Source organism: Cydia fagiglandana, chromosome 15 (genome assembly GCF_963556715.1).
Source record: "Cydia fagiglandana chromosome 15, ilCydFagi1.1, whole genome shotgun sequence".
NCBI lineage: Eukaryota > Metazoa > Arthropoda > Insecta > Lepidoptera > Tortricidae > Cydia > Cydia fagiglandana.
Window position 1 is genome coordinate 15,631,183 of NC_085946.1, and position 17,950 is coordinate 15,649,132.

Sequence of the window (17,950 nt, forward strand, 5' to 3'; positions counted from 1 at the left end):
GTACTAGGTACAGAAGACTCACTCTCTACCAAAACGCGTCTGTCACGATCAGCATAGATATGGTCGCTAGGTGGCGACAGCGCCACGCGCGGCTTATGGCAAACCCCAAAATTGGGGTGGAACGGATGGACTTTAGCTACCTGTAGCAAAGCGATGAAATCGTGGAGTGAGCCACGCCTGGTTAGACTAAATAAGAAGCCTGCGGCGATTTTGATAGCCCTCGCAGTTGACGCAGTGCAAGTGTCATTTATTAAAATAACACGTGCACTGCGTGGACTATCAAATCCGCTGCAGACTTTTCATGGACTGACCTATTGTGAAAGTAAATTATGTAGTCAGTATATTTACTGCTATCTTTCGACACAGATGATTAAAATTTTGAGACACAAGATACCTATTATGTTAAAACTCGAGTTTTTTTTTTACTGTTAAACTTAGACTGAAGGTGAATCTGTAGACTCGAGTATTTCCTAGAGTATAGACTCAATTTTTTACTAAAAATATAAATTTTTACGATTTGTTTACATGACTATGGAGGATATTAACTACTTAGGTAGACATACCTACTGGAATTCATTTCTCGAGAAATGTTTGCCTTTGCAATAACAATAATCTAACTCTAATATACACCGAACTGAACAACGTTGGAGAAAACAAGTAATTAAGCTGATAGTAATTAACACCTAGCATCTAATATATAGAGATGTTATAAGGACACCTAGGTCTCAAGGCGCTTGTGACCTAGGCTTAGCATTGAGGCGGAGCGGGCGTGAATACATATCGTGGATTCATATTTGTTTACTACACTTCAAAGCAATTAAAATGGGTCACTTTTTATTGAACTTTTCTAACCTAGATGTTTATTTTTATATCCCAGGTACTAACGCCTTTATTCCTCGATTAGTTAATTTCTGTTTTATACCTTACAAATCAAATGTTCCGGACCTTTGGGAGGCGTGCACGGAGCCGAAGCCAACACGTAGATACCCTTTTGACACTTTAATGAAATGTAGTACACAAATTATTATTTATCTATATCCAATATCTTTAAACGAGCAATTCTTGTTTTTTTTATATAGCTAGGGGAGAGGGGGGCATGACGGGGTACTTAAGGTTTCAAGTCCAATAAAACTGAAAATACAACAATTTTTAAGGTTTTATTATTTTTATTTGTATCTTTGGTTATTAGTCTTTCATACTCAACACCTAGTAGGAACTCTAGTTTGTTAATCAAATTAAAAAAATAATGGCAAAAAGTCCCTTCTCTCCATCTTGCCCCCTAGGTAGGGTAAGATGGGGTTATAGGAATGATTCATATAAACAATATCTTTAGGGCCTAAACAAAACTTCAATTGATGGCTATTGGAATCGTCGTCTAAGAATAACTTCTCACAAACTATTTCTACTTTTATTTCTTAGTTGTCTGCGGGACAGAAAATATTTTTGCAGCTAACATGTATCCCATCTTACCTTCTATAACACCATTCACCGCTTTTTTCATGGCCTCCGCTGACCATTCTCCTCTATTTGACTTTTTTTTACGCGTTTTCACCATTTTACGAGAGTAGAAAGAAATGCATTCAGATCTGCAATTTCATCACTTTATAACTACGGAGGGGCAATGTACCCCATCATGCCCCCCTGTGCCTGATGAAATTAGTTTTTTTTTGTAAAAAAAACCATTACGTCTTTGAAACCAAACAAGTCCTTAGCTGCTGGCGCAATTGATGGTCCATAGGAATAAATTAACACTCTATTTGTGCTGGTGATATTAAGGCAACGAACACAACCAAATAAAACATTAAAATTACAAGAAATATGTCAAAAACAGTTTTTTTGCAAATAAATAATTAACGAAACCTTTTGTCTCCGCCGTTCACCGTGCAAACTGATTACCATGATGGCGACGCATCGTCATGCACTAACGGGATTCTGGTTGGTCAGTCGTATCGCCAAATAAAGCTCCTACCCCGTCTTACCCGCCACCCCGTCTTGTCCCGCTCTCCCCTACATATATATTTCAGGGATCTCAGAAACGGTGATTTTGATGAAATTTGCTATAAAGGGGTTTTCGGGGCCGAAAAATCGGTCTAGCTAGGTCTTATCTCTGAAAAACGCGCATTTTTGAGTTATTATTATGGTCTCCCAGATAGGTATGTATTATTAATATCTGTTCGAAACAATTCCCTTTAAGAATATTGCTCGGCTGTCACCAAGATAACTTTTCCCAGTAAACTTGTAAGTGTGAGTTCCGGAACTGCGGCCGCTGCCATTAGTTGCGAACTTACCACTTTGTTGCGAAGTGGTTGCGAAGTTTCCGCAACCGATATTGACCGGCTGTGGGGAGAAAAATAGAACGTTTTAAAAGTTCGCTGGAAATGAAAATAGTTGAGATGCATTGGGGTGAAATTGTTGGAAATTTTCGTGAATTTTAAAGTCACAAGTCTCTCTGTTACTGTTTTAACGCTTAAACCGTTCAGCGGTTTAAGGATGACTCACGCTAGACCGAGCCGGGGCCGGGACGGAGCTTCCGGCGCTTCGTTTTCTATGGAAAGCACCGAGCATCGTGATCACCGATCAGCCGTCATAGCAAATGACATGTTGGATGCCTCGGCCCGGTCCCGGCCCGGTCTAGCGAGAGTCATCCTTTAGATGAATTGGTATCTTGGACCTTTAAACGAGCAATCCTTAAATTTTTATTTTTCGGGGATCCCGGAAACGGCTCTAACGATTTCGATGAAATTTGCTATGTGGGGGTTTTCGGGGGCGAAAAATCTATCTAGGTCAGTCCTTATCTCTGGGAAAAAGCGCATTTTTGAGTTTTTAGGGTTCCGTACCCAAAGGGTAAAACGGGACCCTATTATTACTAAGACTTCGCTGTCCGTCCGTCCGTCTGTCCGTTTGTCTGTCACCAGGCTGTATCTCACGAACCGTGATAGCTAGACAGTTGAAATTTTCACAGATGATGTATTTCTGTTGCCGCTATAACAAAAAATACTAAAAACAGAATAAAATAAAGATTTAAATGGGACTCCCATACAACAAACGTGATTTTTGACCAAAGTTAAGCAACGTCGGGAGTGGTCAGTACTTGGATGGGTGACCGTTTTTTTTTTGCTTTTTTTTTTTTTTTTTTGCATTATGGTACGGAACCCTTCGTGCGCGAGTCCGACTCGCACTTGCCCGGTTTTTATATGATATTGGAGATAGTTTGAGGACCGAGTAAGGACATAAGATAGTTTTTATCAATCATATTATCATCATCACGTCACGCAGACGAATAAGTCATTTATTATGAATCATAATTTATGATAAACAGTTTATGTTCTGACCTTTCTGAAGTAGATTGTGTGTGCAATCTATTAGACGTTAGGGTTGATTTCCCTGGAGCCCTCAGCAGTGTTTCTTCTATGTATTAATCCCTTTCTACGGAATAATTAGCTGCTAAGTGGAAGGAAAAGAGTTAATTATTGCAAAGTGGATAAATAGCGCACTTAAAGCCTGAGATTGCTTACCTTCAGGTGATTCGTCTGCTCGTTTGCCTCCTATATCATAAGAACTGGCCAGGTGCGACCCGGACGCGGCGCCGAGGGTTTCGTAACTATTTTTTTTTACAGTTCATAGTTCTTGGTCAACGGGAAGTACTCTATCAATTTTGATTCCCTTGAGAGTGTCGAAATGTACGTTTTTTGCGATTTAACGGCCGTGTATCTTCTTTACGTACACTTAGAAGTTTGATATTTTCACAGCTCCAAGGGACCGGTAAAGTCCGTTTTTTTAGCATTAGAAAGAACTTCGCAGAAGTAAGCTTGTGGTTCCAAATCCGGCACTTTTAGTGGTAGGTAATCATTTGAAGTAAATTATACACGGTGTTTTTATTGAATTCCGTTAACTTCGGGGTATGGTTAAGTACGTTTTAGATAACTAAATGGCATAGTTAATTTTCAAAAAAAAATTTTTCTTTTCATTTTATTTTCCAAAAAAATTAAGTTTAAAAAGTAATTAAATGTAGCATATAGCGTTGTTGTAACGCTACGTCTTACGTAGGCGAACAACGCGCGAACGCGGCGCGGCGCGGCGCGGCGAAATCAATCCTTTGATGCCCATAGAAGTGTCCTACGTAAGCGATCTCGTTGCGAACGCGGTGCGGCGCGATTTGCACGCGAATGTCAGGCGGCGCGGCGCGGCGCGGCGGCGGCCGCTTTCGCCGCGCCGCGCCGCGCCGCGTTCGCGCGTTGTTCGCCTACGTAAGACGTAGCGTCACACAGGCATTACATTTAACTCAACCAAACAATCGAAATCTATAACATATCAATGTCATTTCGAACATTGATCGACTGAGATTGTACTTAAGTTTAGTAGCAAATGTATGAACTCATTCTAAACACTAATCAATATGTAAACCGGCCCTAAGTTAAGTGTACACGCTTGTAGAGGCACTATAGGAAAAAAATAAATTATTGATTATCTCCGAAATGGAGTTAATTAGAATATCGGTGTCTTTGAGAAAATTACTTGATTTAAGCTCAGGAATGCACCCTTGAAATTAACGGAAATCAAAAAAAACACGATGTATGTATTGAGCATGCTACATTAGATAATTCAATAATTATTAACAATGAAAGAGCCTGATAAAAACTGCACGCTTGCTTCTGTGGAGTTCTTTCTAATGCTAAAAATGAACGAACGAACGAACTATAGACCTGAGTATGTATATGGTTTAAATCTCAACTTGATACCTCCACGTGTTCTCGAGATATTCTCTTGACAGACAGACGGACGGACAACAAAGTGATCCTATAAGGGTTCCATTTTTCCTTTTGAGGTACGGCTCCCTAATGACTCTACACGATGGGCCAACGCCGGCCACTCCAAGGGACGCAGCCATGCGGTAGAATGTCCCTTGGAGTGGCCGGCGTTGGCCCATCGTGTAGAGGAGCCATAATAAGGTCTCACGTTCACCTCCGTATGTATATAGGTATCCCTACTTAACTGCGCTGGTGCAGGTAAAGTCGGGTCGATGGTCGGATGTTTTTATTACACATTCTGGGGTCGACGTACCCCTCCAGATATCTTCAGAGCCTTCAGTGAGATAGCATTTTCCTGCGCTAAAGTGTTTTTATACAGCGCAGGTACGGTTGAATTTAAATACAAACATATTTATAAGCCAAGGTTCAAAATAGTTATTTACGATACAATTAAGTGCGGAAAAGAGGAAATAAATATCAGAAAATACGTGCGCAAGTCGCGTCGATTTGAAACACTTCCTTCGTGTTTTAATTTATCGCCACTCGTTTCGAATACTCTATTCGCACGTGTATTGTACAACGTTTTACAGTACATAATTAGTTAATTACATAATATATGGCCCTTTAAACTATTGATATACGCACGAAAAGTGCTATTTTCCTCACTAGTGCGGGAAAAAAGGACCATTTGTACTGTAAACCACGTCTCTTACATATTGACAATAAGGTTGTGTAAATATCTTTTTGAAACATTTCAGACGATTCAGGACTGAATAAGGCAAAACGTTTGGCGAGCTGACGGATGGCTTCTCTACACGATGGGCCAACGCCGACCACTCCATGGACAGAGCCATGCGGTAGAATGAGATAGCAATATCACTTGCTCCCTCAAACGCATAAATGCGTCCCTTGGAGTGGCCGGCGTTGGCCCATCGTGTAGAGGAGCCATAACCTAACTAAAGAGGCCCCCAGCCAATAGCCTCGCCCCAAAGCGTGGAGCGCCAGGCTCAAGTAGCTCTCCACTTGAATAAACTAGTGCCAGTCTACTTGAACTTCGAGTAAAGATCACTCGAAGGGGAGACCGAGGTAAGTTGTAAAAGAGGAGAGTTGTGACATTGTCGATTTTTTGGAATCTAATAACGTAATAACTGTTAGTGAGCTCGCAACAGTGTGCGTTTGTTAGCTCGCAACTTGAACTAACAAACGCGCGCTATTGCGACCTAGTTTTTACTTAATAGATTCCAAAAAATCGACAATGTCACAACTCTCCCTCGCCTTGGTCTCCCCTATTAGATGAAGCATACGAGACAATATGTGGTCAGTGTTCTGTCTCTCCTCTCTCACTGCTTATTATGCCTCCTCTACACTATCGGCGATGATCGATATCATGGGCAAGATCATCGTGCAATCCACACTATAGCCTATAGTAGCAACCACCCGGCGATTCCCTTTGAAGTATGCCCAGAAACCGACACGACGATGACTGGCGGGGACTGCCGAATATGAATACTATTGTACTTGCCAGTAAGCGCTGGTGGCCTAGCGGTAAGAGCGTGCGACTTTCAATCCGGAGATCGCGGGTTCGAACTCCGGCTCGTACCAATGAGTTTTTCGGAAGTTATGTACGAAATATCATTTGATATTTACAAGTCGCTTTTCGGTGAAGGAAAACATCGTGAAGAAACCGGACTAATCCCATTAAGGCCTAGTTTACCCTCTAGGTTGGAAGGTCAGAAACGAAAAGGAACTAGTGCCTACGCCAATTCTTGGGATTAGTTGTCAAGCGGACTCCAGGCTCCCATGAGCCGTGGCATAATGCCGGGACAACGCGAGAAAGATGAAGATGGCTATTGTACTCGCCAGTCATCGTCTGTCATCGCCAATAGTGTAGGTAGAGGAGCCATTACACAATACATACACGCGACACAATTCCAATTATAAAACTCCCGTGAGACATTAAATACCCAACCCAATTTCGAAAAGGAAAAGTAGGTGTGATATTGATATAGTTTTTGTATTTTCGTTTTTACCTACGCAGCTCGAAGTGCTCGAACAATTATAATTTGTCAGACAAAAGGTGCAGCGGCTAATTAGAATGCTATGGATTGTTTTTTATGACATAGGAGGCAAACAAATTCTCCCGTTATCTACTCGAAGGTTAGCTGGAAAAGATCCCTTATAGGGATAATTTTGCCTTTGTACCTCTGTAATTTTTTTGTAAACCTGTGTTGTCCACAAGAAAGTAATTAATTAATTACTAAGCAATTGCCAGACGATCGCAATTACCGTCGCTCTGGCAACACCAGACGGGTTGCAAGCGCGTTGTCGGCCTTTAAGAAAGTACTCTGAGTGCACTCTTTCCTATTTAGGGTTTTCATAATGGCTCCTCTACACGATGGGCCAACGCCGGCCACTCCAAGGGACGCAGCCATGCGGTAGAATGAGATAGCAATATCACTTGCTCCCTCCAACGCATAAATGCGTCCCTTGGAGTGGCCGGCGTTGGCCCATCGTATAGAGGAGCCATAACGGTGGTATATGTGTAGTATCTATTGTCGGTAGTCTATGTACTTGAGTATAATATAGAGAACACTGCGAGAAGACAAACAGTTCCCTGTTACTGTTTGTTAAAGCGAGGAAACTGTCTAACTTGTAACTTGAGCTTAATTTATAACTATGTTAGCTACAGCTGCTTGATCGTTATACCGGGTGTCGCCTGTAAGACGAGCAAATAATTAAAACATGGATTGTACTCCTCAAACGGTGACACTTATGTTCAACAACTTTTTAATATTATGAAGTATTTAAACTCACTATTTTTCATACAAAATAAATATTATCTTCAATGGATGCCATCGCCACGCCATTTCATTGTGATTGACGTTGCTTGTCACGCCTTAAACATAACAGAATTCGCAACGCAATACATTGCGTCTTAGAATAAACTTTAGAGTGTATTAAAAATCAAACCACAAGTTATTTTTAAAAGTCGCTGAACAAATGTTAGTCAGTATGAGGAGTACAGCCTACAGTTAAAATTTTTGCTCATATTACAGGCCACACCCTGTATACCTAGTTAGGTATATTCGCAGTTGCGAAGGAGCAGGTGTAACAATTAAATACGTAGGTTTCTATGACAGCAGGGAACGACATCCAATCTTATGGAACAATTTTTAGAACAGGACCCCTATTCGACAAGCGACGTTTGACGTATCGTGTTGATCTCCCGTTGATGTGGGAAAAATCATAAGTTCTCGAATACGTACAATGTCAAAATTTGACATTAACAATCCACAGTTAGGGTGACAAGCAAACCAAACTGAACCGCCCTTAGTTTAGAGTTGAGTTTTGGTTGTAACAAATGATATTATCCACCGTTGATGGAATCAACACTCAGTATGCAATAAAATCAACTGTTGATTTGACGTGGATCCGAAATCTGACAGTTGCACATGTCGAATTTGGCCCCAGGTGCCTCTTTAAAGCTTTTTTAAGGGCCATATCGCGCCTCAGAAAGTTTCGCGCGGGCCACCGTCGGTTTTTGCGCCGGGGGAGGGTGCCTGGTTGCTGCTGTTATGGCTCCTCTACACGATGGGCCAACGCCGGCCACTCCAAGGGACGCATTTATGCGTTAGAGGGAGCAAGTGATATTGCTATCTCATTCTTAATGTAAAGTTCGTTACTCTTTAGATAGTTATTTCTTCTCTGATATTTTTCACTGTAGCTATAATATGGTGTTAATTAGTTTGTAATATTTCCGCTCAATTGTAAAACATGCTGTGTACACTTGTTTTGGATCTCGTGCTAGATTTAAGCCATAATGTGCAAATGTATTACCCATGATATTGTTCGATGTCTGTTTAGTGTACCTAATAAAGTAAAATAAAATAAAATTCTACCGCATAAAAAAAATGAAAAAAAAAATAAAGCGTTTATTCACAAGCTTATTTACATCTAGATACATTACATTCTTCTGCCAAACCACAGAGCGGCATAGAGCGGCGGCGGGAGAGCATGGCTGCGTCCCTTGGAGTGGCCGGCGTTGGCCCATCGTGTAGAGGAGCCATTAGGAACAGTTCCACTCTCAATGAATGCTGAACCCCTCGAGCCTGGCTCCCGCGGGCCGGACAGTGGGCACTCGCTTTGGGTGTTAGTCGGACGAGGAAGCTATCTAGTTTTCTCTGGAGTTAGATTTATGCTTTCTCTGTATCTGTATAATGCCACACGATAAATAAATTTATATGTCGCAGTAAGATAGATAAAGCCGTTATATAGTTATAACCCTAGGGATATAATTATATGTCGTAACATAGTTATACGAAAGCTATTCATTACTATCTTACTAGGAATATAACTATAATACGTCTTTAGTTTAGTGATATAGTTATATTACTAGATTAAGTTTAGTTAAATAATTGTAGGTACTTAGGAGTGCGGCGGTGCGGCGGAGGTATACTTATATCCCTGGGGATATAGTTATATGCCTTTTTTTACTTTAATAACTATATCACTAAACTAAAGACGTATTATAGTTATATTCCTAGTAAGATAGTAATGAATCGCTTTCGTTTAACTATGTTATGACATATAATTATATCCCTAGGGTTATAACTATATAACGGCTTTATCTATCTTACTGCCGACCGATCTTGACGACCGGTCTGGCCTAGTGGGTAGTGACCCTGCCTGCGAAGCCGATGGTCCTGGGTTCGAATCCCAGTAAGGGCATTTATTTGTATGATGATACAGATATTTGTTCCTGAGTCATGGGTGTTTTCTATGTATTTAAGTATTTGTATATTATATATATCGTTGTCTGAGTACCCACAACACAAGCCTTCTTGAGCTTACTGTGGGACTTAGTCAATCTGTGTAAGAATGTTCTATAATATTTATTTATTTATTTATTTATTATTTACTGCGACATATACATACAAACATGAACGCTGAAAACAATACACTCTTTTTTTTTTTTGGGCAGTCGTGTAATAAGGTGGGAGTAGAGCCCAAACCTATTAGGAATAACGACAAGTCTGACCCAAAAGTAGGACGCACCTATAGTCCGTTTTTTTTTAGCATTAGAAAGAACTTCGCAGAAGTAAGCTTATGGTTCCAAATCCGGCACTTTTAGCGGTAATAATTTCAAGTAAATTATATGTATTGACCATGCTACATTAGATAATTCAATAATTATTAACAATTAAAGAGCCTGATAAAAACTGCACGCTTGCTTCTGCGGAGTTCTTTCTAATGCTAAAAAAAACGAACTATAAGTAGCAGGTGATAAAATTCCCAAAATCCTAATTTCATAAGTGTTCTCGTAAAGACCTTAAATCCGCAACAATTTGGAGTTTCCCCCATAAAAGGGACCCTCCTCCATTTTCGTTAATGATTTTAGTTATGTCTAAGGCTCGTTTAATATTTAATGGGGGATAAATTTCCACTTAGCCTAAATACCGAACGTGCATAACTGAAATGTTTTGATTAGGGGTCATCCATTAATTACGTCACACGAATTTCTAGGTTTTTTGACCCCTCCCCCCTCCTTGTCACACTTGGTCACATTTGGCAAACCCCTCCCCCTAGTGTGACGTCACATTTTTTCTACGAAGTCGCCAAATCGAATTAAGTAAGTACCTAAGTATTATTAATATTTTATCAAATTATTTTTGACGATATAAATATTAGTAATTTTATAACCCAAAACTGCTTAGGAAAGAAAATTAAACGAATAAAAACGATAATCGTCGAAATAAATTTTCGATTACTGATGAAGTTAAAGTGACGTCACAAAGTTTGTGTCTCCCCCCTCCCCCATGTCACAATATGTCACATTTTCTTGACCCCCTCCCTCCCCCTAAACGTGTGACGTAATTAATGGATGACCCCTTATACCACCGCCCACACTGTACTGTACATCGGTGGACCTTATGCCTCTTGTAATAAGGTCCATCTATGTTCAGTTAGGAGTGCTACTGTTTGCACAGACTGAGCCCTGTTACGAGCAAAATAATATATAATCGGGGGATTGTTGTGCGAATCTTTAAACAATGAAAACCGGACAAGTGCGAGTCGGACTCGCCTACCGAGGGTTCCGTACTTTTTAGTATTTGTAAGCGGCAATAGAAATACATCATCTGTGAAGATTTCAACTGTCTAGCTAATATCACGGTTCATGAGATACAGCCTGGAGAATGACAGACAGACAGCGGAGTCTTAGTAATAGGGTCCCGTTTTTAACATTTGGGTACGGAACCCTAAATGCCACGACGACGAGCCTAGTTCACCTGATAGCGTACAAAAAATTAGATAATCTTCCTTTCATACTAATGCGAAATAGATTTACATATCTTACATACGAATACATATAATGACATACCTAGACTTTATTTTTGTACCCCATGGATTTTGGAAAAAAATTTGCACTATGGAAAATTTTGTTAAAATTTTGTTATAATTAGTACCTAAATTAAATTACAACAAAATTTTCATCATCATCATCAAGTATCGATGGTATAATATGATGATGAAAATATAAACTTACGTTATTAAACTATCTTACGGTTCAACTTCAGTCACTCACGCGATATATTTCGGAGAACCGAGGTCAACTTTGTATTTTTTTCCAGCTATTTTTAAATCTATTAATTTATAAGATCCATTTCTTTTGCAGATTCCTTCGAAGATGTCACGTTGATTCTGCCAATCTGATTTGAACTCTACGCGATGACGAAAAGGTTCGAATTCAACTGGCAGATCCCGGTGCCCGAGCCGCTACTGCAGGTAACAATTTTTTTTTTAATTCAGATGGCAATTCTTATTCAGATTAATTTGAATACATTGATGTTGATGGTAATATGAAGCCCATTTCATTATTTATAAATGTTGTTTTTTTTAAGACGAAACAGGAGCTGAGTTTTAGATATTTTAGGTAAATATACCCGTCTCGCTAACGGAAGCGGCTCCTAAAACTAGTGCGATAAGGACAAGGCGAAAAATCCTGCGTAAAAATCTCAAAAATCGAGGTTCCATACTCGACTGTTTCCTCATCCAAAACTTAACCAATCGTAACCAAATTTGGAAATCTAAATCATTATGAAATTATCTATGTCGGAGCGTTTTGCTTTTTTGGCTAATTGATTTCAGTTTTGTTTGAATATTACGCCTCTCTTTGCGGCATAGTTAATGAGGCCATTTTGGCCATTTTTGAAGGGCTCTAGCGCCTTAAAAAACAATTATATCAAAAAAGGCAAAACGGACCGACACAGATATTGATAATATTAATCTGCGTTGAAAAAATCATTGCTCTAGCATCTAAATCCACGGAGGAAACAGTCGAGTACGTTTGTATAGAGAAATGACCACTCCTGTTGGCTCTTAAAATTTGGTGGACAGAGTTCCCTGATCTGTCCAATATACAAACTTACGCATGACATTTTCGTAACGCAAAGCAAAACTTCTTAATTTTTTTGTTAGTACTGATCAAGATTTGGTATTTATTTCGTCGATTCTTGAAACCTAACGATATAAAAAGCATTCAAAAAAAATTCACAAAATTGTCAATAAATAAAGATTCGAATCACAAGGCTTCAATGGTAATTTTCTGTCGACTAAAAATGTAATAAACTTAATCTGGGGGCACGGTAGTGCCCCCGCCAAGTCGAACAAAACAAAGAGGCACGGCCGTACCATCCTTTTCTCGAAGCGATTCAGGCCATTTTCTGAAGCTAGAACCCTGAATTTTCAGTTACATAATAGGGCTTAACATGCTTTATGTAGATGTATTACAAATTAAAGATATCTTATTGATACTGTTTTAACACCCCCTGGCACTGATTAAAATAACCGACTTGGTTTCACTTTACGTCTCAAAACTTTTTTGTAGTAGAAGCGTTGCAAGACTTGCACCTTTTTACATGTAATGTTTTTGATGGGATAGATAGGTATAAATCGGATTTCTTAATTACCCACAGATTACCAGTTCGCCGGACGATATCAGCCTGTCAGTTATTCGCCACTGCTACCTTTTGCGAGTAACTGACAGGCGAATATCGTCCGGCCATAGTCTAATAAAACATGGTCTTCTCTTCCCAGAGTGACACAAGCCTACGTCACAATAACATGGCCGCTATATATAGCGTTATCGCATATTATAATACATATCGCACCTTTAGAATTATACTGACCTAATTGAAAAATGCAAAATTTTGGGAAACGTTAAATAAAGATTGATGGGTTCATAAATTCCATCGAAAAATAGAGATTACCAAGCTTTGATAGTGAAATAGTTATTACAAATTGTCTTTAATTAAACTCTTCTTATTTCTTAACACGCTTTTACACGTAAACACGTAAAATAAATGTATTAATTATTTTATTTTAATTTTTTTATAATGTGCGTCAATTTTAGGTCTCTTTACGACTGAAATCATATTTTTTTTAATGAACTATTTTTGAATAGGTCTTAATATTGCTGAACAATAACACATTCAAAACGTATCATATCAAGTTAAGTCAATATAATAGTAAACTTACAAATGTTTTAAGGGACGCTTTCTATTTTTAATGAAACATAACAATAGTCGAACATGATTTACTTTTAATCAAAAAGATGGTTTCATCTTAAACAACAATCATAACAAACAAATCAAATATCCTTTTAGAAATATAACGGGTTTGGCCTGTAATATGAGCAAAAATTAAACTGTAGGCTGTACTCCTCATACGGACCAAAATTTGTTCAGCGACTTTTAAAATTACCTTTGGTTTGATTTATAATACACTTTAAAGTTTATTCTAAGACGCAATGTATTGCGAATTTTTTAAATGTTAAAGGCGTGACAAGCCACGTGAATCACAATGATTTGGCGTGGCGATGGCGTCCATTGAAGATAATATTTATTTTGTATGAAAAATAGGGAGTCTAAATACTTTAAACTAATTTTAACAATATGCTCCTCTCGTGCTCCTCTCCATTCTGATAGATGTTCTGTAGGACTACTAAAATATATTATTATAAATTTAGAAAAATACCTACTTAATCACTTTTCTAGTACCTATTGAGATCACATAACTACTTAATATGTTCACACTTTAAACAAAAGATTATCATCTTAAACAACAACTGTTAACAAATAAATCTTATATAATACTAATACTTACTTCAAAAAATATTTAAACATAAAAACAAATATACTCTACTAAAGAGATCACATAATAGGCACCGTAGTTATGTTTATGCTCATTGTTATTGTTTCTTATTAATAAATGTCAATATAATCATAAACTTTGGGAAATCTTTTGCATTAGAGAATAGAACTATAAAAATCTGCAAAATAACTAGGAATCAAGTTATGAATGTAATTATAACCCAGTCTTCTCTCAATCTTTCAAATTTGAAAATCAATGTCAAATAAGGTCTGTCCATTGGTGTCATTTATATTCTCAGAACATATGAGTATACACTCACAAACACCTTTGATGGAACGAGCAAGGACTTCTTTTTTAGTTATAGACGAGACGTAAGATTTTCCTGAATTTGTCAATCTTTTTGTGACATTTTGTTTCTATTTTGATGGGTTTCTGGTACGTTTTCTGTATCTTCTATTTTGATGGGTTTCTGGTACGTTTTCTGTATCTTCTGGCTACTTCTGGAACAGACTCACCGTTGTCTCTGGATGCCCTGGAAGTTGGCCTGGAAGGAGCCGAAGAACTAGAACTGGGGCTAGAATCAGATTTACGTACGATACATGTTCGCTACAAATAGATTTATCGAGTAAGTCGGGTCTGAGTCACTTAAGTCAACATCGCTTTCATCGGAAATTAGAGGTGATTGATGATAATTCTTTGTAATGTACAGGACAAATTATAAGCAGTAGACCTCTACTGCTTATAATTTGTCCTATGCATTTAGATGTTGAAGGCCCATCTATGGTGGAATATACGTTTGAATTACTCATGCAAGCAGAGCTGCTCGATGTGGAAGATGTAGATGATGACCTACGTGAAGAAGAGGAGGAACTATCAGATGATGAACTGCTAGATACAGATAGAACCCCTTGTGGATTGTGGCGTATTATTTCGTACATCATCCTGCTGAGATGATGATAACTCTGATTCATTCGGTTTCTGAGCAATATCCTCGATTTTGTTTTGAACGTTTATCTGGAAACACAGATAACAAGATTAATATCTGCTAAATTCTCGCCAGGGAATGACATATAAAATATATCTATTAATAACCGAATAATATAATATATCGTAAATTTATAAACTCACCTCAATATTATTGCTAGCAAGAAACGTCTTTGGGTCAATGTATGGACTGGATTTTTCAGGAGAGCGGTCTATTATTGAACAGTAACTTGACGAGTTGTTTTCTTTGTCAGGATTATTTCGAAACACAAATACTTATTATATTAAAGTATTATTAAACACTGAAAGAACTTCTAAAATTATAGTGCTTAATTAAAGCTCTCTAATATTCCTTTTTTTAACAATTTTATGAATAGTTAAAAAATAATTATTTACTTCCTTGCCCGTATTATCCGCCAACGATAGTCTTACATCATTAGCAGTGTTCTGAAAAATAAGTAATAGGTATTATAGTACCTAACTATAATACCTGTAACTATAATACCTGAAACAACTGTTGTTGTAATAAGCATTAAATATATATCATTTTTGTAAACCAAATACTTATAATTTTAATATCAGACACTTTGATTTTTTCAAACTTTTGCAGTCCTCGTTGTGTAGTAAATTACTGTTTACTGCTGACATTGTTATCCTGAAAAAAAAAACTATCATCAGACTAAGTGTAAGTAGATAATTCGTATAAGTTATGTAAATAATAATATACAGTCTCACCTGGCTTCTACTTTTTTTCAGTTTATCTAAAATAGAATCCGCCCTTTTTCATTTTCTATACTTATGTTTATATGGGAAGCTCAATTCTTTTGATTTTAGATACCTAGAATGTTAATTAAAATATTTACAGCATTTAATTTGTCATTTGTATGTAACAATAAAGTTGTAACTTCTAGTATAATAAATAATTAAATAAATAATAAATAAATAATAAATTTTAACTGGTTTTATAAAAAGTCCCATTTATAAATTAAATAACAAATATTGGCAATTACACAGACACATGACTTAAATGGTCACTAAGTATATGCTCATTTTTATTATAAAAAAGACGGTATCCTGGATAACACTCTAAATAAATATTATTCGTTATTATAATATAAACCCATTTATGATTGGGGCGTCTAAATCGAACTGTTTTTAATCAAAGACTGACTTAAAGCTAAACAAGTCATATGGTAACAAAGCAATTTTGGTATGAAATTAACTTAATATGAATTCAGTCTTTATTGTATTAAAAATAAAAATGTCTACTTACCTTATTTTTGTTACTAAACCGACTCAAATCTATTTGCGTCGCCACAAAACCGAACACGTAACGACCTGCTCAGAACACTCGCGACATATCACTGCTTGCGTCTCGCTCAAACCGAACATGACGCGAAGTTAAAGGGAGGGGAAAAAAGACCGAAGTCTTAGTTTATCCCTTTCTACGTAGTATTGGGCCACTTTTGTATTAAGGTTCGATGAGGTTCATCATTTTAAGACTTTTTATAAGTGAAACTCAAAATCCGTAAATTTTGGATAAGGTCAGTATAATTCTAAAGGTGCGATATAGCGCTGTCGCATGATGACGTAGGCTTGTGTCAGTCACGTGACCACGAAAAGACGGGAAGAGAGTACCAGGCGGAGTATATTATTATACCATGTCGTCCGGCGAACTGACTGGTAATCTATGGGCCCCTTTATGAAGAAATCCTTTCATGATGAAGAAACCTTGACTTAATTCAATACTCGATCAACTTTATTTTTAATATCCCTGTAAATTAAAAACCTTCGGCCAATTTTCCTCGACTTGAAGTGCTGTCAAACGCACAGCTGATGACCCTAGAACGTTTATAACGTGATTTCGATTGCTTAGCTTTTTAATTTTCGCCAATCGACCTTGTGAAATGGATCAAGGTTGGCACAATTTCATTTCTTGAAATGTAATCAAAGTTGGTATTTATTGCCAAGGTTTTTTGTTTCCTTTTTGATAAGATATTGAAGGACAAAATAAGTATTTAAGTTAGCAGTGAGCATGACATAATTAAATCACTAAAATAAGCAATTGTATAGTTAGTGCTTATACAGATGTCCTTAGCCATTGGACATGCCCTAAAATCCCACGTAGGGTTTGTACATCGGCTTTGTCCAATAGCTAGAGACACCCTGTATACAATGTCCTAATTTAACTTAATAACGTAATCTATAGCGATAATATCTGCTTGAGCTTTGCTCAGAAAACATATATGTAAATAAAAAACAAAAGATGCGCGTTTTACCAGAGATAAGACTTGAGATCTATAAGACGAAGATCACTTTTTCGCCCCTGAAAACCCCCATAAGTATAGCAAATTTAATCGAAATCATTAGAGCCGTTTCCGAGATCACCGAAATAAATAAATAAATATATATATACAAGAATTGCTCGTGTAAAGCTATTTTTCTCAAAAATGGACGGCAAAGTCGACTTTGCCGTCTAAAAAATAGATCGCGAAGCGCGTAGTTTATGGTCAGTCAAAAATTAAAAAGTTAAAAACATTGCAGTCTCGATTTTGGGACTGCAATGTTGCATACAAATTCCATTATTTGTCGAATTCCAAATTTTTTAAAAGTTGAAATGACCATATCAAATGAAGGCACAGGCCCATTAAACAGCCAAACAGATGATTAGTACCGCGACTATTTAGATGTCTCAAATAGGTTGGCGTATTTTCGGCAGAAAAATACACTTCTATTTTTTTATTAAAAAAAATAAAAAGGCGGCAAGGACTTTTTTCTGTCAAAATATATATGTAAGAACGTTGCTTTTGTAAAATATTTCTATGATATTTATATTTCTTGCACCATTTTTGAGAAAAGCACTATATATGACTCGGCTGGAAGGCTACTTGCTGGCTTCGGATTCAATTAAACGGACTCCCAAGGTCGTCCGTTTAAAACGAATCCTCAGCCTGCAAGTAGCTACTTCCGAGCCTCGACAATAATGTACTATAAGATAAACAAACAATACAGCGCGTGCGCTAAAAGTGATTTATGGTAACATTCCATTTCTAACCGCAGCTGCACTA

At 37.6% G+C, this 17,950-nt stretch overlaps 2 protein-coding genes across 2 annotated transcripts in view; one reads left to right on the top strand and one right to left on the bottom strand.

Annotated features, from left to right (window-relative positions):
- LOC134671510 (1-phosphatidylinositol 4,5-bisphosphate phosphodiesterase) overlaps positions 1-17,950 on the top strand; it is a 113,887-nt gene that overhangs the window by 25,696 nt on the left and 70,241 nt on the right. The window contains exon 2 of the mRNA XM_063529376.1: positions 11,422-11,531. Coding sequence (XP_063385446.1) covers positions 11,475-11,531 — 57 coding nt within the window. The 5' untranslated portion in view covers positions 11,422-11,474. The remainder of the gene's footprint in view (positions 1-11,421; positions 11,532-17,950) is intronic.
- Positions 13,862-15,144, bottom strand: LOC134671540 (uncharacterized). Its single transcript, XM_063529400.1, is given in 4 exon segments — positions 13,862-13,872; positions 14,218-14,367; positions 14,635-14,912; positions 15,027-15,144. Coding segments are annotated over 3 exon segments (396 nt in total). The 5' UTR covers positions 14,870-14,912; positions 15,027-15,144.